Source organism: Alternaria ethzedia (assembly GCF_023757985.1).
Source record: "Alternaria ethzedia strain BMP 0044 chromosome Unknown scaffold_1, whole genome shotgun sequence".
NCBI classification, from domain to species: domain Eukaryota; kingdom Fungi; phylum Ascomycota; class Dothideomycetes; order Pleosporales; family Pleosporaceae; genus Alternaria; species Alternaria ethzedia.
In genome coordinates, this window is record NW_026056194.1 from 1,497,414 (window position 1) to 1,520,177 (window position 22,764).

At 54.1% G+C, this 22,764-nt stretch overlaps 7 protein-coding genes across 7 annotated transcripts; 4 read left to right on the top strand and 3 right to left on the bottom strand.

Annotated features, from left to right (window-relative positions):
* Positions 1–2,233: 2,233 nt before the first annotated feature.
* J4E87_000474 (uncharacterized protein) lies at positions 2,234–3,146 on the bottom strand (the record flags this gene model as incomplete). Its single annotated transcript, XM_049372131.1, has 3 exons — positions 2,234–2,590; positions 2,653–2,936; positions 3,080–3,146. 3 exons carry the CDS (start codon positions 3,144–3,146, stop codon positions 2,234–2,236), a joined length of 708 nt encoding a protein of 235 aa, XP_049238265.1.
* A 686-nt stretch (positions 3,147–3,832) lies between these two features.
* Positions 3,833–5,233, bottom strand: J4E87_000475 (uncharacterized protein; the record flags this gene model as incomplete). Its single annotated transcript, XM_049372132.1, has 1 exon — positions 3,833–5,233. The coding sequence occupies one exon, from the start codon at positions 5,231–5,233 to the stop codon at positions 3,833–3,835; it is 1,401 nt and encodes a 466-aa protein (XP_049238266.1).
* Positions 5,234–5,598: 365 nt separating this feature from the next.
* Positions 5,599–7,158, top strand: J4E87_000476 (uncharacterized protein; the record flags this gene model as incomplete). Its single annotated transcript, XM_049372133.1, has 3 exons — positions 5,599–6,054; positions 6,105–6,913; positions 6,966–7,158. The coding sequence occupies 3 exons, from the start codon at positions 5,599–5,601 to the stop codon at positions 7,156–7,158; spliced, it is 1,458 nt and encodes a 485-aa protein (XP_049238267.1).
* Positions 7,159–8,050: 892 nt separating this feature from the next.
* On the top strand, positions 8,051–9,607 carry J4E87_000477 (uncharacterized protein; the record flags this gene model as incomplete). Its single annotated transcript, XM_049372134.1, has 3 exons — positions 8,051–8,459; positions 8,507–9,303; positions 9,353–9,607. 3 exons carry the CDS (start codon positions 8,051–8,053, stop codon positions 9,605–9,607), a joined length of 1,461 nt encoding a protein of 486 aa, XP_049238268.1.
* A 1,974-nt stretch (positions 9,608–11,581) lies between these two features.
* Positions 11,582–13,492, top strand: J4E87_000478 (uncharacterized protein; the record flags this gene model as incomplete). Its single annotated transcript, XM_049372135.1, has 1 exon — positions 11,582–13,492. One exon carries the CDS (start codon positions 11,582–11,584, stop codon positions 13,490–13,492), a length of 1,911 nt encoding a protein of 636 aa, XP_049238269.1.
* Positions 13,493–13,738: 246 nt separating this feature from the next.
* J4E87_000479 (uncharacterized protein) lies at positions 13,739–17,855 on the bottom strand (the record flags this gene model as incomplete). The annotated part of the gene is made up of 3 exons (XM_049372136.1): positions 13,739–14,805; positions 16,240–17,698; positions 17,751–17,855. The coding sequence occupies 3 exons, from the start codon at positions 17,853–17,855 to the stop codon at positions 13,739–13,741; spliced, it is 2,631 nt and encodes an 876-aa protein (XP_049238270.1).
* Positions 17,856–18,878: 1,023 nt separating this feature from the next.
* Positions 18,879–21,118, top strand: J4E87_000480 (uncharacterized protein; the record flags this gene model as incomplete). Its single annotated transcript, XM_049372137.1, has 4 exons — positions 18,879–18,999; positions 19,052–19,415; positions 19,465–20,596; positions 20,642–21,118. 4 exons carry the CDS (start codon positions 18,879–18,881, stop codon positions 21,116–21,118), a joined length of 2,094 nt encoding a protein of 697 aa, XP_049238271.1.
* Positions 21,119–22,764: the final 1,646 nt, after the last annotated feature.

A 22,764-nucleotide genomic window follows, 5' to 3' on the forward strand; every position in this document is an offset into this window, starting at 1 on the left:
AAAAGCATAGAACCCTCCCGCGATGTATCTGCAACTTCCATCACTCCTCGGACCCAACGCGAACGCGTATGCCTGGTATGGCTCTAGGATCCATGGATGGCAGTGAAACAGCACATCGGAAAATTTGAATCGGACGTTGCGCGACGGCTGGCATACCGAAACAGAGCTTCGTAAACTTGATGGCAGATGCAGTCAAGCGCCCCAGTTCTGCTTCACCGTTTTGTCCGCACTCCCCTGGACCCTGTCCAGACATAGATCCGGTGGCTATCCTCAACGGCGACGGCTAGGACCAAACATGGTTCCGCGGGCAGTAGCTGCCGACCTCAGACCAAGCTATCGATACAACCAACAGCCAACGGCTATCACAACATTGAGTTCAGCAACGCTGACCATACCGCTTGTACCCGACCATATACCTTCGCTCCATTTTCCCCATCCCACAAAACTCCGGAATCGATTCTGCGCCTACCTCAGCCTTTTCCCACGCGGACTCCACCAGAAAGCGGGCCTGCAAAGCGTTACCTCGAACAGGCCGTCGTCCGGGATTCTTCTCGAATGAATCCACAAAAGCCCCTCTTGATAACCCACTGTACGACCCAAAAGAAAGTCCACGTTGCGTGACCACGGAAGCGGCAGAACTAACCCGACTCATGGCCCGACTGATGTCCACATCCAGTGGGACGGTCTTCTCCCAAGGGGGTGAGTTGCCGCTTGTGGCTACTCATTTAGGGTGCAAGTAGACGGTGCCAAGACATGGCAATCTGAGCGATGCGCCCGCCTTGGTATGGCTGTCTTCGGGCTTATCATCGCTCAGGCGTTACAGACAATTACACTGTGGGTGACGTTATGTCTATCTTGGGGAAAAGCAGGGAGAATTCGGGGCGATTGCGGTACATCGGCGGATTTTGCATCGGTGCGAACTGTACGTGATGAACCTCGTTGCTTCTGCGTAGTAATCCCGCCAAGTATCCGAGAGATATTAAAAACACGATTGCTCAATAGTCTGCAACCTCAAAGTAGAGACAAAGCCTAGTGTATCTGTACAATACAGTATCCTGTACTGCATGGTAAGATAGTGTCCCTGTTACTGTTTATGATCCTGCCTACGCTGTCTACCATCTGCAGGTAAGCCGATGACCACGGAGACAGCTCACATGAGGCCAGACTCGTCTCCGCGACAACTCATGGAACCAGAACTAACTCCGCACGTTATCCTAAAACCGCTGAACACCCTCTTCAAATCTGTTTAGTCTCGGAGTAGCCATCCGTTCTGTAACCTAAGCAGCATCTCGGAATCTCTCAAAAGAATCTAAACTCCCCCAGTCTCCGCGACAGTGCCATAACGCGCGATGACATGCTACCGACATAGCACCGCAAATTCTACCAAGTGTCTCCCGATGGATCTGCTTTGTCTTTGTAGTAGCAGTGGTTCGTGATTAGCTGCCACATATCTACACAGTAAGACTAACCACAGTTCCAAATTCCCACCTCGCAATGTACACAACCAAAGATTTTTCGCGAGATGAATATCCTGGCTCGAGCGCGAAAGACACGAGAAGTTATACAGGGTAGGGCTATAGCGCAGCTTTGCCACACAATAAACACAGCGTAAGCTTCACGAATAACTCAACCATACTGCCCATGATCTATGCCATCGAGCAGACCTACTGTATTCCCTAGGAGACACGTTCACCCCCACTCCATTGAGTGTCATGCTCTTATCTGTTGCTGTAAGCGGTGAATGTTGTTTTAATACGCAAAGTTCTCCGAGCTGACAATATTTGGAAACGTCTAGTTAGCTGTCATCATGCCGGTATTGGTGCAAGTAATCCAAATATCATGCGAACTGGACATAAACCTCTAGGCCTAATATACGCTTCTTTGGAAGCAAGACGAAGGGAGAGAGACATCGCCATAGAAGCCAGAGAGGGAGTGCTGCGAATACGACGAACCGTTGAGGTATGGTATCTGATGATGGAAACGCAGATTTCATGTGAACATCCCAGGTGCTTAGGGGGGAAACGATGAAGACTGACAGTTGCAATCAAGGAACAGCAAAGAAAGAGGGGCACATGCGTCTCGAATAATGGCATTATGCAGAGAACAGGAGTATTGAGCAAATCGAACCGAACAACGCAGACAGTAACTTGAAGATATCCCGTACATCCAACCTCCAACACATCTTCCCCACCTCTCCTCTCCCACCCCACAAACCCCGCGCACTTCATCACACCTAAGCAGTCTTCCTCCACTGCCCCCAAACCCCCAGCAGCGAACTCGTCGTACCCGCCAAGCCCACAATGCCATCATCCAAATCAACCCAGCCCAGCGCACTGCTCGGAATAGTGATATCGCAAATATCGCTAACCAACTGCACTTTAACAGCATTAAGCTCCTTCTGCAACTTCTTCGTCTCCACCACCTTCTCCGGGTCCGAGGACTGAGTGATGGTCTTGGAGTGCTGGAGCAGGTTGTAGTATTGGTAGAGGCCCGAGGCGATGGAGAAGGAGATGCCGGCGAACCAGGCGCGGTAGCCTTCGCGGAGGAGACGCGGGGCGAAGGAGGATTTGCGGATGGATGTTGCGTCGAGCTGGGGGTTTTGTTAGTTTCTGGATCTGTTGTGTTTTGTGTTGTTGAGGTGGGAGGACTCACCACGCAAGCATTGTCACAGAGCATGTAGAATGCATATCCCAACTGTCTTCCTACGGCTGTGAACCTCAGCACGGGATCCATGCTCTTGGCATCGCTGGCTACGGCCGCGGCGCGGAAGTGCTCGACGAACTTGCCCACGCGCATCAACTTGCGCGTCGCGCCGAAGGTCTTCTTGGTCGCTTCATACGGGGCGATGGCCGACGCGGGTCGGTTGGTGCGGTACAGGTACCAGGCGAGGAAGCGGGAGAAGTATTGGAGGGTGCGGAGAACTTTGTCGCGTCCGACTGAAAGGAAGGGTTAGTGAGGAATGTGCACGTTAGATGTATGATACGGGGTGGTGAGACGGGGGTTTCGGAGGTGAAATGGGATGACGCGGGATAGACGGATTGAATAGTGGGTATGGAGGATACGAGAAGAGGAAGCATACCAGTCGTCGCAACAAACTTCAAATAATGCGACACCGTCGGGTGGTAAACCAAAGCATCAGCAACCATCTTATCGGCTTCGTCGCTGCCCACGAATACGCTTAGTATGTATCGCGAAGGGGAGAAGTCCAGCTTCGAATCGTCGTGATTAATTTTCCGTCGTACTAGGGCGCGCGCTTGCTCTCGAGATAGGTGAATTCGAGTAAGGAAGGAACGTATGGGGGGCGTTGGTAGTGGAATGCGGAGATGGGTTGCGGAAGCGCAGGGAGTTCGGGCTTTGGATCTGATGCCATGCCACGCCCCGTTTGCCGGGGAAAACGCGACCGACCTCGGCAACTCGATCCGCCTGCGTCACGGGCAACGTGATCTGGGGCGCGCGTATTTGGTTACTGGTGGCATGTGAATGTTGGCTACATTTAGGTTTTTTTTTTCTATTGATACCTTCTCTCTACAAGATAGCTTGAACTTCCATCACGCGTATCTGGATAGTCCTTTGCTATGTTTCATTGTTATTGCGACTCGTTGCAGCCGACTAGTAAATACCAGGAGCACGGGGGACAATATTCGTGTAAGGTAGAATTTCAATGAACCTGTTTGGCTATCACATCCCGTATGAACATCAGGGAGCCCTTCGAATCTGATTCACAGACCTGGTCTGTCCTGCCATATGAAAATATAATACACGTTGAAGATGACTTTTCCATCATCACCCCAGGCATTCCTGCCAGATCCCAGACGCCGATAATGCTGCCCATCTAAACCTTGTAGAAACAGAATGCATGATAAAAGTCTGCCGCTTCCAACTCTTCTTCCGAAGTCAGGAGTCGGCCAGTCGAGCGATCCCTGACCTTCATGACCTCACTGAGAGGACCCAGGATAGGATCGTCCTTTTGCTCCTCCCAGACCTCTCTGAAGGGCTTGCGGTACTGCAGCTCGAGGTTGAAGTCTTCTGCCAGCGCTCGGAAAGCTTCCCAGGGAACGACGTACTCGGGTGCTTCAACAGCTTCAGTGAGCCAGTATGAGTACTTCCAACCAAAGGGAGGACGGAACGTGCCATCGGAAGGTGTCTTGCCTGGAAACTTGACGCTGTAGATGCTGTTGCCGAAGCCGAAGCCCTCGTCCTCTACTTCGCCGTCCTCTTGTTCGTCCTGTGCCTTCTCCTTCTCCTTCTCCTTCTCCTTGTTCTTCGATTCGTCTGGCTTGTCGTCGTTCGCGTGCTCGGTATCGGCGGGCTTGGGGCTATCAAGACTCTTCTCCGGGTCCCAGTCGTCTTCGTCGTCACTTGCGAATGCGGGGCGGTCGTCGTCGTCATCGGCGCCGTCAACGTCAGGCGGTGCGGTGCCTTTAGCCTTGTGGTGCTCAATGACCTTTTGCGACAGCACGTCCGAGTTGGGTATGCAGCCAATGAAGCGTCCACCTTTCTTCAGCGCACCTGCGACGTTTCGTAGCATGCCTCTTGCCTTCGACTCGCTCTCGAAAGCGTAGTGCATGCAGAACATCATGGTGACCATGTCCCAACCACCGCCGCCCCAGCGCTGGCTCATAGCATTGCCGCCGCCGGCTCCGGGATCGATGCCAACTTCCTTGATGATGGGTATGTCGCCTAGCCACTCTCCGAAGCAGTCTTTGGCGTAGAACTCGCCGTGAAACAAGCGCCGGTTCTTCCTCTGCATCTGGGCGAATCTGTCCTTGGCCTGCTTGATCGACACATCTGCGGGATCGCATCCAACGTATAGCTCCACCTTCCTCGACTTCTCCCACTTGCCCAGATCTCCGCCCTTTCCGCATCCGACATCGAGAACCTTGATATTGCGCTCGTCGCCGATGAATTTCTGAATGATGGACGATTTGACCCAGTTGTTGAAGCTGCGCAGGCCCTTGATCTTGCTGTCTGTGTTGCGCCATTCGCGGCCTCGCTCCGGGACGGCGTTGTAATGCTGCTTGACGACATCGTGCACACCTCTCTGCGCGGCTTCCTGCTGGGCCCTCCTCGCCGCCTCTTCTTCTCTCGCTTGCGCACGCTTTCGGGCGGCTTCGCGGTCGGCGGCTGACACTCGGGCACCGGCTCCGGGGCGCTTTCGCTGACGGGGTGGTGACCGTGATGGCGATCTCGAGGGTGAGCGCGCACGCTTTCTGCCTTGGTCGTTGTTCGCCATGTTGTGAAGTTTGGTGGTACGCGTCTGAAGGCCGGCTCCAAGTCCGACGCGTTGGATGAGGATAGGTAGTTTGCAGTGGCTCGGCTGAGATTCTTCAGGGACTGTATTGATGTGGAAACAAGAAATTGAATCTCTACTGAAAACAGAAAGAGAGACTGAGAAGATAGGAGGAGCGAGTGAGGTAGCTTCTGCAGTTCTAGTTTCCGCTGGTCTCAAAGGCTGTCCGTGCGCGAGCTTTACTACGTCGGCGGAAGTCGAGCGGCGGGCATCATTCATCATAGCAACATCGCACACGGTCACGCCCCGTCCACCTTTACCACCACCCACCACCGCCCATCCCCTCACACCGCAAAGCAAACTCCAAGATGGGTGATCCGCAATTCGCCAAGTACCCCGACCTCCAGCTGTCACAGAACATCTTCCAGCTCACCAATCCCTCCGCCTCCAAACAAGCCAAGCAATCCGCCCTCAAGTCGGTCCAAGATGCCATCACCGAGAACAAGATGGCGCCGCTCTACCGGTACCTCGCCCACCCGGTAGACGGCGTCCTGAATGCACAGGGCGAGGGCAGCGCAGACCAGCCAAACAAGAACCGGAGACCGTCTACCAGCTTAGCGACCATGCTCGCCACACGCACGCCCTCATTAGAAGTTCCGCTGTCGTGGGACGAGAAACTCTATGAGAGCCTCAAGGCGGAGAGCGAGAAGGAGCTCGAGGCGATACAGAAGGAGGAGGAAGAGGCCGAAGAGAAGGCAGGCGAGACCGAAGTACAGGCTGCGAGGGGCAAGCGCGCAGAGCTCTACAACCGCATAGGCGACAAGGTGTGCAGAGCAGTATATATCATCAGATGACAGGACTAACAAAGATTCAGGACAAAGCCATCGCCAGCTACGAGGCTATCTTCGAGAAGACAGGCATCCTAGGCACCAAGATCGACCTCGTCCTCGCCATAATACGCGTTGCGCTCTTCTTCGGCGACAGAATATTGGCCAAGAAGTCGATTGACCGGGCAAGCGCATTGGTAGAGAGCGGTGGTGACTGGGATCGCCGCAACCGTTTGAAGGCATACACTGGTCTACACTACCTCACCGTCCGATCACACTCGCAGGCCGCCCCGCTACTGCTCGACAGCTTGTCCACGTTCACCAGCTACGAACTATGCAGCTACTCAAGTCTCGTCGTCTACGCCATTCTCGCCGGTTCCGTGTCACTCAAGCGTGTCGACTTCAAGTCCAAGGTTGTGGACGCGCCTGAGATCAAGGCCATTGTCGGAACCTCAGAAGAGAAACTCTCGGCAATCACTGGCCAGGCATCGGCAGGACCAACAGCAGGCGACGAGGAGATGGCAGATGCGTCAGGCTCGACAGCAACACCAGTGCCTACCCTCGTTAACCTCACCACCCTCGGCGGACAACAAGAGAAGGAAGTGCCAGTTGACTTCACACCACTGTCGAAGCTCGTCAAGAGCCTGTACGAGGGTGACTACAAGACCTTCTTCGGCGCGCTCGGTGAAGTTGAGACCAACTTCCTCAGCCAGGACCGCTACATGTACGAGCACCGTGGCTGGTACGTGAGGGAGATGCGCCTACGGGGATACCAGCAACTCCTCCAGTCGTACAGGGTCGTCGGCCTAGAGAGCATGGCCAAGGACTTTGGCGTCACCGTGGACTTCCTTGACAAGTGAGTGATATCCATCTTTCCCGTTCCAGCATCTTTGACTAACAACAACTAGGGACCTCGCTCGATTTATCGCCGCCGACCGCATACCCTGCACCATCGACCGCGTCAAGGGCATCATCGAGACCAACCGACCCGACGACAAGAATAAGCAGTACGCAGACGTAGTCAAGCAGGGTGACCAGCTCATTACCAAGCTGCAGAAGTACGGTCAAGCCGTCAGGCTGAGGGGCAGTGAGCGCGGCTAGACTGTCACGATGAGGTGGACGTGTAATGATCTTGAGGCATTGTAGACTTAGACATATCAGCGCAAAGACCGTTGAATGAAAGCAAAAGCATACCATGACCGTCTGCGCTTTCCTGCTGTGGCTTCCCGGGTGGCATTGCCATATTCGCGCGCGGGTCTAGCTCCGATATCTCCGTGATGCAGGTGCGGCTCAACGAGCGTATTATGAAGGTGCGGTGAGATAACACAAAAGCAATGCTCCCTTCAATCGTACAACATACCCACGCGGCGTCCCGTGTCTTCGAAGTTATTTCTACGCCCACGTTTACATCACATCGTTCGTAACAAGCTCCAACCCAAGCTCTTGGTTGAGACCCGCGTGGGTGGGGTCATCACCTCGAGCAGCCGCCGATAAGCATCAATCAGGGTCCATCGACATGTCGCCGTCATCGGCTCTGAAATGCGCCTGTTCACTACGCCCTCCAGCCATGGCCCGTCGACGCCTTGGTGGCAGCGTGGGCTCTAGAGGTATTTGATCCCACTGCTCCTTTGTGCATGCGACGAGTAAAGCGTAAGAGATTGGCATATCCGCAACGCGCCGAGCCACCGAGGGGCAGCATCGTAGTGGCTCTACCCTACGAGTAGTGGGGCACCACGCGACGCAGCATAAAAAATATAGACCAGCCATTGACGCACATCATATACGTGTTTCGAGTACGTCGCGGGATTGAGTAGCGCTGAGAGATACACTTTTCGCCTGAGCTAAGTTATAGTCTGGACGTGTGCTCACCACCTTAGTCCTGTATAGACCCTTCACCTCCTCCACCCCTCAAACCCCATCTCCGTTCCTCGCTGGACGCGTAACGACCCAACTCTACAACCCCCCGTCGCACCTTCCCCATAGTCGAGGCATCATGTCCAAGGCACCGCAGAAGGTGTTGCAGATTGGCAACATCAACCCGCACGTCAAGGCAGCCAAGTATGCCGTCCGCGGTGAACTAGCCGTCAAGTCGGAAGAGTACCGCGCCAAGCTGGCAAAGGGCGAGGGCAAGGACCTTCCCTTTGACACTGTCATCGCGGCCAACATCGGAAACCCTCAACAACTAGACCAAAAGCCAATCACATTCTTCAGGCAGGTCGCGAGTATACTCGAGAACCCCGGCCTGTTGGAGCACGAGGATGTCCTGCTCAAGAGCCTGGGATACAAGTCGGATGTGCTTGACCGCGCAAGGAAGCTGCTGAAGGAGGTCAAGAGCGTAGGCGCATACAGTCAGAGTCAGGGTGCGCCAGGCATCAGGCAGAGCGTCGCAGAGTACATTGAGCGTGAGTGTCCCACTATACAATTACGAGAACTGGACTGACAGAGACAGGTCGCGATGGCTACCCAGCAAAGTTCGAGGACATCTACCTCAGCAACGGCGCCTCGTCAGGCGTGAACACCCTCCTCCACACCATCTGCGCGAAGCCCGAGACCGGTATCATGGTCCCAATCCCTCAGTACCCTCTCTACACCGCGACCCTTTCCGTCCTCGACGCCCGCTGCGTGCCATACTACCTCAACGAAGACCAAGCATGGGGCACATCACTCGACTCAATTGCGACTGCATACGAGAGGGCTGTTAAGGAGGGCACAGATGTCAAGGCTATCTGCGTCATCAACCCGGGTAACCCCACTGGCGCGTCGCTGCCCGCCGAAGACATCAAGGCTGTACTCAAGTTCGCCGCCGAGAAGGGTCTCGTCGTCATCGCCGACGAGGTCTACCAGACCAACGTCTTCATTGGCGAGTTCATCTCCTTCAAGAAGGCTCTACGCGACCTGCAAAAGGAGTCACCCGGCCAGTACGACCACCTCGAGCTGGCTTCTCTGCACTCAATTTCCAAGGGCATGGTCGGAGAGTGTGGTCACCGAGGTGGCTACTTTGAGCTTATCGGCTTTGACCCGGAGGTCGCGCAGGAGGTCTACAAGTTCATCTCTATCCAATTGTGCCCGCCAGTCCTGGGCCAGTGTATCGTGGAGATGATGGTCAACCCACCAAAGGAGGGCGAGCCAAGCTACGAGCTCTACAAGGAGGAGTACGACGGCATCTTCCACGGATTGAAGAAGCGCGCGTACGCTTTGTACGAGGCGTTCAAGCAGATGGAGGGTGTCGAGTGCAACGAGCCACAGGTACGTATTCCACGCCAACTACACATCGCATAGCTAACCCAAACATTAGGGCTCCATGTACCTTTTCCCCACCATCCACCTCCCAGAAAAGGCCGTACAACAAGCCAAGAAGGAAGGTCGCGCGCCCGACGAGTTCTACTGCTTCCGCATGCTCGACGCCACAGGTGTTTGCGTTGTTGCTGGCACAGGCTTCGGACAGAAGGAAGGCACGCTGCATTTCAGGACCACTTTCCTTGCTCCTGGAACCGACTGGACAGGGCGTATTGTCAAGTTCCACGAGGAGTTTATGAAGGAGTTCAAGTAGATGTTATAGCCGATAACAGGTTAGATGCGTAGACATGGTTGTAGTGTGAGATACGCTACGCATGACATAGATTTTATGAACAACATAACTTCTTTTACTATCATTTTCTAGTCTGTCACCATGCCCTGAACTTCGCAATTGCCGAAGTACGTAGCAGTGGTGGGGGCGGGGTAAAGAGGACTGATATATCCGAAGACGATCGCGACATCGCAACTGCCGTGTGCATTGTACCTGAATGGACCCTTGTCTTGGCTTATGCCAAATGACATGGGATATATCCATAGCTCCACGCCAGTGCTCATCGTCATGTATATCGCGTGCGTTCTTACTCTGCATGTTTTTGGTTTTACCTGTCTACGTCCCTAGGTATTCCTTTGTAATTATTGCGCAGTTCCATAACAGCAACCTCTTCTTGCCTATCTAACAACATCGTTATTATCGAAGTCGTCATCACTATTACCTCCAAATGTGCACCCAAACCACAACCCAACTCCAACCCCAAACCCCCTCTCGCTCACACACCATGCAACTGTCAACCCTCGAATCCCTCCCCGACGAACTCCTCGATCTAATCCTCTCCCACCTCCCCTCTAGAACCACACTCCACACCCTCACCCTCGTCTCCCGCCACCTAAACCGCCTCGCAACAGCCCACCTCTACACGCACATCACGCTCTACGGCGCCGACTTCAAGTACCTGCGTCCCCTCGCCCTCCTCTTCTGGACGTCTCCACCCCATCGCCAGCTAGTCCGTTCTTTTTCCGTGGTTCATGCGTATGGCGGGAATCTAGATCCGTGGCCGAAGTGTGAGGGGCTGGATTTGGATGCGGTGATTAGGGGGAATGTGGAGTGCTTTGTTAGGAAGAGCGATTGGGAGGTTTGGGTTGAGGAGGTGAGTCGTCTCTTTGCATGGAGAGCGTGTGAGATGGTTTACTGACGGAGCGCGCTCATGTTCTAGGTTAGGGATGGGAGTGATTCGACGCGCATTGCGAGTTTGCTGTTGAGAAGCTGTCCGAATCTGAAGAGGATGCAGTTGCCAGGGTTTGAGCTTGTGGATCCGTGCTGGAGGTGAGTTGGAACCGCGCACCTGCATAGTCGATGTCATGCGGCGCGAATGCGTCGCTGTGGCGTTCAAGGCTGGGTGATGTACTGTATACGTCAGCTGAACACGAGCGCCATCAGCGCCTCCCAAGAGAGCAGCACGCCATACCGAATCGAGGCGTTCGAAGAGTCTGGGACTGCAGAGACAGTCAGTATTTCTCGCGGACTATGCACCGAGTCACCCCGGGACGCAGCCCTATCTTCCAAGGTGCATAATCCACGCCTCCAGCCTTCAGATATGCAAGAACCGCGCGGAACAGTAATTTGAAGCATTTCAGGCCAAATCATGGGTGTGGCTGGAGATCACCAATGAGTTACCAGTGGATCACACGCGGCATGAGCCCGCCTTCTCTGGCTACGCATCCGTAACGATCGGAGTTGACAACAACAGATTTTTGTCAACAAGAAGGCGCCGCTAAGTTGCGCGTTCCTGCAGCGAGATATGTCAGGGTCGCCGCCTCGCATACGAGCTCATTCGCCCTCGCCGTTTGGGCGAGATGTAAAGAGGGTTCTCCTACCGCGGTACCGCATCCTCACCATGCGCGAACACGACAACACATTCGTAATGCAACGTACTATCACAGATGCTTCGTTTATCTAGTGGGTAGTATGGATATGTTGGGCCTGTTGACGGACAAGAGAGGTATATAACATGGTCAGCGCCACGGTGTGAGCTGAGCTGTGTGAATATCTGGAAGCTACGTGGACTCGCTACCACGATCGCAAAGTGGAAGAGTTATTTTTCTTTGTTGAGAGAAATTTTTACTAAACAGGGTCTCCTTTAACATATCGCTATTCTCACTCATCAGTCCTTTTCAGGAGCACCGGAGGAACGTTCACTCTTCTTCGAAGATGTCTTCATCCGACTCTACAATGGGTACGACACCACCTGCAACGGAGCGCAAAGTCGACTTCGTCATTGAAGAACAGGACTTGGGAAGTACACCACTTACTCAGCCCCAAGTCTTCAACAATACGCTCTCTCGCCGCCTCAGTCGCCCTACGCTTCCTCCTTCCCTCCCCTCTCAGACACCCTCAGCCAAATGGAAGCGATCGGAGGGCTTTTGGCGATCATTCGTTGCCATATGCATCCCATTACTCCTCTCCGCTCTCGAGGGAAGTGTAACCAACACCGCCCTCCCTACGATCTCGGAGGCATTGGATCTCGGCACCAAATTCTCCTGGGTTGCGACCGCGTTCCTCCTCGCGAGCACCATCTTCCAGCCTCTATACTCTCAGTTCGGAGACATGTGGGGAAGGAAAACTCCTATGATGACTGCTGTTGCCGTCTTCGCAGTGGGATCGGCTATTTGTGGTGGCGCTCAGAGCGGCGCAGTGCTCATCGCTGGACGCATTGTCCAAGGTCTGGGAACCGGTGGAATTGATCTGTTCGCCGAGATGATTCTCTGCGATATCGTGCCATTGAGAAAGAGAGGTCCGTATTTGGCGATCAAGCACGTTGCTTTCGCCGCTGGCACAACACTCGGTCCACTCCTCGGAGGAGTCTTCGCTGAACACGGCTGGCGATGGTGTTTCCTCATCAACATACCCGTCTGCGCCATCTCTTTGGTCGTCATCTGGCGCTGGCTAAATGTCGGTGGAAGTAACACTACACCAGAAACAACGCTTCAACAAGAGCTGAAGAAAGTGGATTACGTAGGAAGCGGCATGCTCACTGGTTCAGTTCTGATGCTTCTTGTCTCCCTCAGCACAGGCGGCGCACCGAAGCCCTGGTCTCACTTCTCTGTCGTCATACCCATGGTCTTCGGTATCCTGGGTCTCATCGGCTTCGGTTTTTGGGAACGCTGCTCTTACTGCAAATACCCCATCATGCCACCGCACGTCTTCTCGAACCGCACGACAAACATCGCTTTCGCATTGACAACCATGCACGGCTTCATAACTTACGGTTTCCAATTCTACCTCCCGCCTTTCTTTCAAGCAGTCAAGGGCTCCTCGCCCACACAGTCAGGTCTAGAAGTGATGCCCACGACCCTCGTTATCGTCGTCCTCGCCGCAGTTGGCGGGCCCTTACTCAGCTACTGGGGCAAATACAAACCCATGCACATCATCGGCTTCGCTTTGACAACCCTCGGCCTAGGCCTCTGCACACTGCTCAACGCCAAGTCCTCCATTGGTGTGTGGCTCTCCCTCCAGCTCATCACCGCAGCTGGTCTCGGGATAGTCATCAGCACCATGCTTCCCGCCGTACAAGTCAAACTTCCCGAATCGACAACGGGCGCAAGCGCAGGCTCTTGGGCCTTCCTCCGCGGCACGGGCTCCCTCTTCGGTGTCGCCATCCCCGGTGCCATCTTCAACGTCCGTTTCGCTTCCCTACTCCCCACCATCTCCTCTGCAACTGCTCGCGCGAAACTGGAAAATGGTCAGGCATACCAACGCGCTACGGCTTCTTTCATCGCCACGCAAGCCACTTCCCCTACCATCAAAGCCGAGATAATCAATGCCTTTACCCAGAGTCTGAAATGCGTGTGGATTGTTTTCGCGGTTCTAGCGGGAATCGGGTTTTGTCTCACCTGGGGTGAGAAGGAGTACAAGATGCGGAAGGAACTTAATACTGTGTATGGACTCAAAGCGAAGAAGACGGGGGGCAGTGCGTGTACGACGCCGGGGGCTGTGGACTCGGGGGTTGCTACACCTGTTATTGTGGATAGTAGTGATGATGAGGTGAACAAGGCGAACGGGGAGGATGACGGTTGTGCGGTTGAGATGGATGAGGATGATGTTGAGTTGGGGGATATTAGGAGGAGAAGTGGTGAGGTGTGATGGGGGTTGCGGGCAGGGCAGTCATCCTGTTTGTAATAATGGTGGAATTAAGAAATTCTGTTCATTGAGACTTTGGGTTCGGCGTTCTGACTGGTACAAGTAAGCGCCAAACATTCTGTTTAAGACTTCAATTGATTGATGCTAAATGCAGCGTACCTAGTGTATATCTACTCTAAAACCCCCACGAACGTATCTCCATCCGAGCAACAATCTCCAACCTTCCTATCTCCAATCTCACTCTTACTATCACCGCCACACCGCCCCTCCTCTCACGCTTTCCATCCTCCGCTTCGCCTCTCCAAACCTCCTCCTCGCCTCCTCAAACACTCTCTGCGCCTCAATCACCTCCATCCTCCTCACGTTAAACTCATGCGTTGCTCTCTGCCCTGCCTGGACACGAGGATCTATCCTCGGCGCTGGATATGTATCGCGCATGTATGACTCGAAGAGAGTGCCGTTTGCATTATTATCGTTGCTGGTGAGTTTGTCGTGACCGTAACCGTCATCCGCAATGTTAAGGAGATCTGATTGTGGGGGTTCGTAAGTGTTCTGTCGTACCGGACACGGCGTATCCGGATCTCCGCCAAACTCCCGAGCCAGGCTATTAAACAAGGGCGTGAAAGAAGAGAACGGTGGGACAATACCAGGCGATGTAGCTGTAGGCGTGGGTATCTCGGCAATGACAATGGGAGGGGGCCGAGAGCGGCGCTGCGTCTGGGGTGTGGTGGTCGTGGAAGGAAGTGTTGCTGTTATCGTTGCTTGTGAATCTGGTGGCGTGGGTATATCGTCGAAGTTGATGCAGATTGGCGTGCTTGGCTCCTCGTTATTGTTGGTAGTGGTGTTGTCGTCTTCGGAGATTACGCATAGTTCTTCTTTCAGTCGTTTCGCTAGTCTTTGTGCGTCTTCGTCTTCTTCGTCTGCAATCTCCTGTCTAATCGAGTACTTCCTCTTCCTCGTTTCATCTTCTTTGATTGGAACGGGCCCTTGCATTTCGCGTCCTCGGCTCATCCTTCGTAGACTTTCACATGCTTTTTTCACATCGCTGATTTCCAAGATGGCGAAGATCTTTTGGGACTTGCCACTGTATGAGCCTTCGCGGATACGCGCTTGGAAGTAGGTGTTTAGTAAGTTGTGCGCTCGGTCTCGTTGGCCGATTGTTAGGGTGGAGAGTTCGTGGATGGCTTGGATAATTGGGGCCGGAAGGCAGTTGATGGGCACGCCGGCGAGGAGTGAGGCTGGGAGAATGGGTTCTTCTGAGGTCGAGGGGTGGATGAACCAGTTTTGTTGGATGGCTTGGATGTGGTTTATGATGTCTATATGGCATCCTGCACTGGTGGGATTTGATGTGTTCGACATGTTTGTCATTCCCATATTGTTTATCGTATGTTGGGCTCTTTGGTTGATGGAAGGTATTGGGATGCAGGCGCAGTCTTCAGGGTTCTGACACAATGTCACGATCATAGGATGTGCCTCGACGCTGGTTGATAGCTAGAAGTGCTACAACAAAGAGTTGGTGGCTACAAAGGTCACGGGGTGAGTCCCGGCTTTGTCCGTGATCAAGTCCGAAAACTCGTATCTAGTGGCGCTTTGTCCAGCGGCTCCAGAACAGTGTCGGAGACCGCACTTGACGTAGCGGAGGCTGTTCGAGAGGCAAAAATCCTAGTATAGAAGCTGTGAGGCGTGTTTCAGGTTGAAGTCGAAACACCATTGGTGAATAGAGTCGTATCTCGGAGCACTGGTGCGGTCGGCATAGACGGGGGAAGAACCTACATCCGAGTAGGAGCCTAGAGTAGAGTATATGACGACTTAGCATAAAGAATACGCAGCAGTCGATGAGACCCAGACACATCAAGATAAACTCGTTGTCTTCCCATTACCTATACTTCATGACGACTTCCAAACGTCAAACTCTCCAACGTAGCCTCCCGCCTACCGATTTCCCCTAAGTATATCACCAATCTGACTAAACGGATTCCTCAAACCCCGCGCACCGCCCACCCTCCCAGCCTTGGTACTCATTGTCTTCGGCGGATCGTGTTTATAGCCACAAGTAGTATTCGTGCATCCGGCTGGCGAGGTCTTTTGCCACCTACAGAGAGTCTCTGACTGGAGCGGCTTTGCCTGTTTTTCGTTCCTGCGCGATCCAGATGCATTGATGATGTCCTCTAGGGATTGTTCGATGCGAATGGTAGAAGGCTGATGTTGAGGTTGATGTGGCATGGGTTGATCGTTCTTTGTTATCCTGTCGGCGAGTGAACGGTTTCCTCGAGGGCCAGATGGTGGGAGATGGTAGCCAAATGGCGTTTGGTTATCAAAAGAGGTGGGTTGGTCACCCCTTGTTACTCGTTCAGCAAGTGTCGGTTTGCGCACTGCTGGCGCTGGTGGTGGGGCGGGGCTGAACGGGTTCTTGCTGTTGCTAGTGTGAAAGCCAAAAGTCTGGTCTTGCTGCTTAGGTTGCAAGGTAGAACGCCCATTCCCCTTCATCTGCCCACCGAAAGGATCTGAACCACCCGGTAGATGACTGGAAAAGGGGTTCGCTTGGGAGAAGTTACTGGATCCTGGTGCAACGACAGGATCAATGACCATTTGGTCAGCCCGTGGAAATTGTTTTGACTGGCCTTTTGATGCGGCTTCTGTCAGGAAGAAAGGATCGTGGCTGTGTTTACATCTCCCACCGAATCTGCAACTACCGCTCAACCAGAACTTGCATGCGGTGTGGGGTAGCTTGCAACTCCTGCCTAATGTACAGGTCCCTTTCTTGTATGCTGGGCAAGCCGACTTGAAGTTGCTGTCGCCGGCTGACATTCCGAAGGGTTGTGAGGGAGCGCCGTTGGTGATGCGAGCATTGAAGGGGTTTGACTGGCCCACACCGCGTGTAATTATCGTGGAAGGATCGAACGGACCAAAGCCAGGGTGTTGCTGCGAGCTATCAACCCGTAGAGCGTCCGTCATTTGAACGTCGTCGTCTTTCGGCGTAGGATGATGTGAAACTTGGCCGAATGAACCGAGCTGCCCATACGACCCACCATTTATAGAGCTTCCGAAGGAAGTGCCTAGAGAGCTCTTTGGCTGGTAGAAGCTACTGTTGGCAGTCTGATTGCTACTGAAAGAAGAGTTCATTGGAGTGCCAGTCTGTCCTGCAGTGACTGGAAGTGACGATGTCGTAGTGGCTTCGGGCTTATTTTGCGCTGCCGGCTTAGCAGACAGGTTGACTATGTCGGTTTTGAGCTTGTTGATCTCAGTTGTTTGTTGCGCGATCTGATCTTGGTACGATTTCTCGCGTTGAGCTGTTGCTGCAGCTTCCCCGACCTTCTTCACACTCTCTTGAGCGCGTTCCTTTGCGGCGGTCATCTCGAGCGACTTGATCTGTTGCTTCAGCTGATCTCGCTCTGCTTGAACTCGCTGGACTTCGCCAAGTCGTTCCTTCTCTTGTTGACGGGCCTGTTCCTCTTTCTGCAGACGTAGGGCTTCCGCCTTTTGCGCTCGGTATTCTGCCATCTGCTGTGCGTCGGGGCCAATGCTGGTCCTCGCAATCTTGTCCTCGGTTGCTTTCTGCAACGCCTCTATCGTCTCGTCGATCGGCCCAGTTGGGAAGCTAAAGCTCGCAGGTGGCGGGCTGAGCCAACCTTCCATTTCTTCAATGTTGGTGACCAGATCGCCGAGGAGGTGGTGCGGTCGTGAGTACTTTATCAGGTCGCGGAGGGCTCGAAGCCGGTACATTGGCAGCGGTGTGTAAGGCATGACGTTGCGCCATTGCTCTCCTTTGGCGAGAATATAGTGTAGGCCGTTGAGACACTCGCGTACTTCGACGATGGATTGTTCGTTGACCTTGAAGCCATTTCCCATGACTCTGTCGATGACTATCATGTCATTTCGCACAGTCTCGTAGTGCTTCGCAAAGTCCTTCACAAGCGCGCCCTTCTTTTGGTTCTTTTGAGGGATGAGAGTTGTCAGACGAGGGATGACATGACGAGCCGCGGCATTCTGCTTCATGGTTCCTTTCAACGCCGCGTGGCTGAACAACTCGACAAGATCCTCTCGCCAGTCGTTCGCAACGTCGGAAGTATACTGCGAGTAGCCGGCGGTGTGTAAGCGCGCCTTGTACGCGCTGAAGCACATCTCAGCCATGTACTTGGCGTTGTACTCATTTTCGTTGGGGCGACTCCTCTTTAGATGCGCTGTGCTGGGAGTCGCATTGGGTTCAGCCTAGACATCTGCATCAGTTCAGAAGGAAAGTATCTGAAGATAAGTGGCTCACCGGTTCTGACTGGCTGTCCGCAGTAGCCCGCTTCCTCTTTCCGTCTGCCAGAGGAACTGCGTATGTTTGGTAGCCAGGGCCGTTGGCGGCCGAGGAGTGAGCCATTGCGTTTGGGGGTTAGCAATATCTCGATGGAGTCGCTGTCGTTATCCTGTCGCCAGTAGGCGTGTTGTCGAAATAAAAGTAGGACTTGGAAAGCGAAATTTGTTAAGTGGATGTCGGATCAAGTTCGTGTAGTCAAGCAGGGGTTGAGTACGGGCTATTGTACACGCCACTAAGCCCAAATCAGGAATCGAGTGAGTATTACGAATAGATTGTGGTAGTGAAGGGAAGAACGATAGCTACACGTGGTGGTTGGGTCCGTGCAAAGTGAATGCGTGTTGAACAAAGACGTGGCTGAAAGACCAGCACAAGGGCGACAGAGACTGACTGGTGAATGAGAGGCGTCACGATGGTTCATAATCTCCTGCTCTGCGTATACGGTAGCTCTTCAGCTGGAGTCAGCATAGGTGAAGAATGAGAATCTAGTGAAGACGGGGCCAAGGTCTAGTCTACAGTGCTGAGACATAGGGACAGCAGCTACGAAGATGACCTGAGTTATAAAATGTACTCGATAAAATGGGAGTAGAGGAATTGACTTTGGAATGGGAGACGCTGGAGGGAAACAAGATATGACGACTGTCTTGATAGCAAACCGCAAAGGGGATAGCTTGCTGAGGTTTCCTCATAGGCAACAGGCCAGATCTATGAGCACTGTATCGCATGCCCAGGTGGTGGCTGTGACGATGTTGTCGCGACTACTTCCTGGGTGTATGCCGAGGATCGTTCCTTCCTGGGGATATTTCATGCCGAATGTTTGCTTCACCAAGGCAAGACATACTTGAAGCCAGGGTGCACAGAGGTAGCGACGAGAAAACAGACATTGTGAAATAGATCATTCGTGATAAAAACAAAAAGAAATACGAACAAGGTTCATGTATCTGCGGGCTCGGCGATGGCCGCCCTAGCGCAAATGTTGGGCAGGCACGGGATGCGGAGAGCAGATCGCGACGGGGAAGAGCGACCGAGGCAGGGTCGTCCCTCACCCGTCGATGTTTGGCCTCTCCAACATTGGAAGGCATCGCGACCATGCGCAATCCCGTGGCGTGTGTGTCCTGCAGGTCCGCCAAACAGAAGTGCATCCACGAAGACCGGCCGCCGTGCGACAGGTGCAAGCAGTGCGGGCGCGCCGATCGGTGCGAGTTCCCAGGTGCGTCGAAGCTCCTGCCGTCCCCTATAGTGCGCGTGTTGACAGACGATAGCGCCAGGAACCAGCGCGATACACCGCAAGCCCAAGCGACCACGGCCCTCTGAAGACGCAGGAGACGCTGGAGACACGCCGACACCAGCCAACTCGAGTACGACGGTTGTAGCGCCCCGTCAGGGCCGCCATGACGCACATCTGCCGACCGGCACCCAGGCGGCACAGCACGCGTCGCCGAATGCGGCATCCGCGCTGCTCGACGGCCTCGATCCCTTTGAGCTGCTGACGGACGAGGTCAAGAACAGCTACCTCAGATGCAGCTACAAGTGGAGCTTCCACCACACGCCGACGCTGCTGCGCCGGATCCGCGACCGCACCCTCGAGCCATGGATGGCCTGGGCGATCCTGGCACTGGCCATCAGGTATGCGAGCACCCACAGCGCAGGCAGTCGCACATCTAACATGACGTAGATTCGTCAAGGAGCCGCCCTCGCCCTTCCGGTCGCAGACTGAGGCCAGCAACGCCTATGCCGCCCACGCCCGCCAGATCCTGCAGCAGGACCTCGAGACGCCCTCGATAAGCCGCGTCCAAGCCCTGTTGATGTTGACGGGCCATGACTGGGGCGCCGGCAATGGAAGGCGGGCGTGGATATACCTGGGCATGGCCATACGCCTCGTCGAAGTCATGGACCTGACGCGCGAGACGGGCATACCGCGAAACCGCGTGCCGACGCGCGAGGAGTTCATCGAGGCTGAAGTGCGCCGACGGACTGCCTGGACCTGCTTCCTCATGGACTCGCTGCTCAGTGGCGGCAAGGGGCGCAAGCGATCGTTGACACACGCCGATATGAAGATTCAGCTGCCCTGCGAGCGCGAGGACTTCGTCTTCGGGGAGCCTGTGTGCACACCGCAGCTAGACAACACACAGCGCATGCCGCCAGTAGCCCTGCCAGTAGGAGAGATTGGCATCATCGGCTATAGTATGCGCGCTGCCAACATCTGGGGCAAGGTCGCGCGCTGGGCGTGCTCTGAAGACCTCAAGAGCGAACTGCCATGGGCCTCCTCGTCGCAGTTCCAGCAGCTCATATACGAACTCGAAGGCTGGAAGGCCTCGCTCCCGCAGCGCCTGCAGTACGACCTCTTCACCCTCCACAGCCACAATGCGGTCGAGCAAGGCCAAGCGTATTGCTACATGCATTGCATACATTTCATGAGCTACATGTTCCTGCATCGCGCCTACCTGCCCGTCCTGGGACCGCAACAGAACGGGGCGAACCCCGAAGAGACGCCCAACTCCTACGACGAACACCGTGACATGTGGAAGAAGTGGGAGAAGACTTCGCGCAAGGAGCTGTTCAAAGACTCCGTCATGGTCCTAGACATGCTCGAGGAGATGCGCACTTTTGGCGTCTACTTCCTGAGAGGCTTAGTGCCGTGGATCGGCTTCACCATCTACACTGCAGTCGGCGCAATGTTGTATAGCTTCAACTTCCCGAGTGGTGATGACGATCCTCGCTGGCGGGAGAAGGCGCGCAAGAGCGTCATCCAGGGTTGCAACTTCCTGAAGGAGATGAAGACACAATGGCCCATGGCAGAGACCTGGGTGAGTAACTCAAGAGATCTAGAAAACGCACGCTGACAGCCCCAGTATGATACCATCAGGCGCATGCAAGCGTACTACCGCTCGATACTTGGCCAGGACGGCCCGGCATCACCCGAAGAACGACGAGCCTTGCGACATGCCATGATCGACTACGGCGCGTTGCAGCCCTCGCCTGTACAAAAGCCAGCTGATGCTCGAGACATCGCTTCCAGCAGGTCCCCTTCACAACAGCACAACGACCAGCGCAAACCCATGATCGCCAACCTTACCAACCCACCCGTTAGAAGCCCCTTGCCCGCTACAAGCCCCATGCCTGCCGCAGCGCCCACACCCAACAGCTACTCATCAAACTTCTCGTGGAACACGCCTCCAGCGGTGCCCCCGTTGGAAGCCGACGAGACCTTCAACCTTGACTCGTTCGAATCATTCGCCTTGACGAATGAAGAGTTAGAGGCTATGATGATCAATGCGACACAGGAATTCTGGGCTAGCTTCCCCGGCGAAGTGGGTGTGGGATATTAGGAAAACGTGGTTCGGATTGCTATGATCTGGCGTTAATGGAGTGGACAAAACGGGCGAACTCGCCTTTTACATGTAATAATAGTATTTGTTTTTCCAAGCAAGCGTCGTCGGCAGCTTCCTCTAATGTTTAGCATTTTTATCTCTGAATGTAAGCTGCCTTAGGTATCACTGAAATAGTTCTCCAAATTTGATGAGTATCCCGCCTACCCATCTGATCACACATAAAACTGTAACAGAATATTGGATTGTGTACCAATATTCTGTTACAGTTTTATGTGTGATCAGATGGGTAGGCTTCCTCTAATGTATACTTTGAATGTGCACTCGCGGTATATCGCCCTATGATGCAACCCGACTCTCACCTTCAATCACCTCCATCGCCACTTCACATTCAAACCCACTCAAAAACTTAAAAGCAAAGCTTACCACCCATTGCAGATGCCCACAAGACGGGTACCTGAATCCTCCCTCGCTTCGTCTCAAAGATGCCGTAGGTGCAGGGCGAAGCCGGATAAGTCGGCACACAGGCGGCTTGGTCTGTGGAGTGATGGGCACACTCCAAACCTGGGTGGAGGGTGATCCACAAGCTTAAGTCGACTGCATCTCGCAACTTCCTGGCGCATTCTCTTTCCCTTTATTTCGTAAGTCGTTTTTCAGCGATATCATCTTTCGCCATAATTTGAATGTCGTTGCGGCAACTGGTGTCGTTCGGTTCTTCTCTTGTAGGGAAGAGGAGCTTACCCGTTCGGACTAGCGCGATTTGATTGAAAGAGAAGGGACAAGGGATTTCGACTTTCGACGCGTCACGCTTCCGACGCAATGTATTGGACATGGCGACGCGTTCACATTCTCTCTGAGAACCCTCGATCCTAAGGAATGAAGTCACCGATCCGCCTGTGCCTATTGGTAAGACGTTGACGATGGCCACTGCAGCGGTATCAATTTGGTCTCCGAAACCACCCGCGGCGCCCTGATCACCACGGAGGCATTGGTAGGATCCTACACCAGCGGCGATATGATGTACATCGCCGCGCAGCGCTGGATGTCGCTGCGTTATCTGATATACACATCCCAAGAGACCGGACTTGCATAGTCTGATGGCAAACATAGCCCCTCGGGATCAACTACGCAGATGGTGAGTCCGTCATGGAGGTACTTCCTCATAGCGCCTGGCGGGCCAAGAGTCCGCCTCTGTTGGTAAATGGCTCTCAGCTTACGCATGATACCACCGAGCCGGACTATAATTGAGTTGACCCGCAAGTCGCACACTGGTCCAAGGGATGCCATGCGAGGTCCCCTCTGTCCGGTTTGCACTTCAAATCTATCGTCTGATCTACAACGAGGTTCCAGCTCGCTTTGAGACTTTGGCATAGGACGTCGCCGACAACCTCAGCTACTCGCAGGTCACTAGCTTTGTACGGGTTCATCCGCATCTTCATACATCAAAGCGCAACACCCTTCTGGTGCTATCCAACGGCATACGAATCATTCGTCGACACCATGTGTTGTGATACAGACTCGCTGTTGGTTAGAACAGCAGCCTCGGCGCTCGCGAAGGATGTGCTCGAAAATCGCGCAGGAGCTACCTCCGCTAGACGATGTTCCGGAGAGGGTAGACCTCACGATGTCAGTCGCGTTAATCTTCG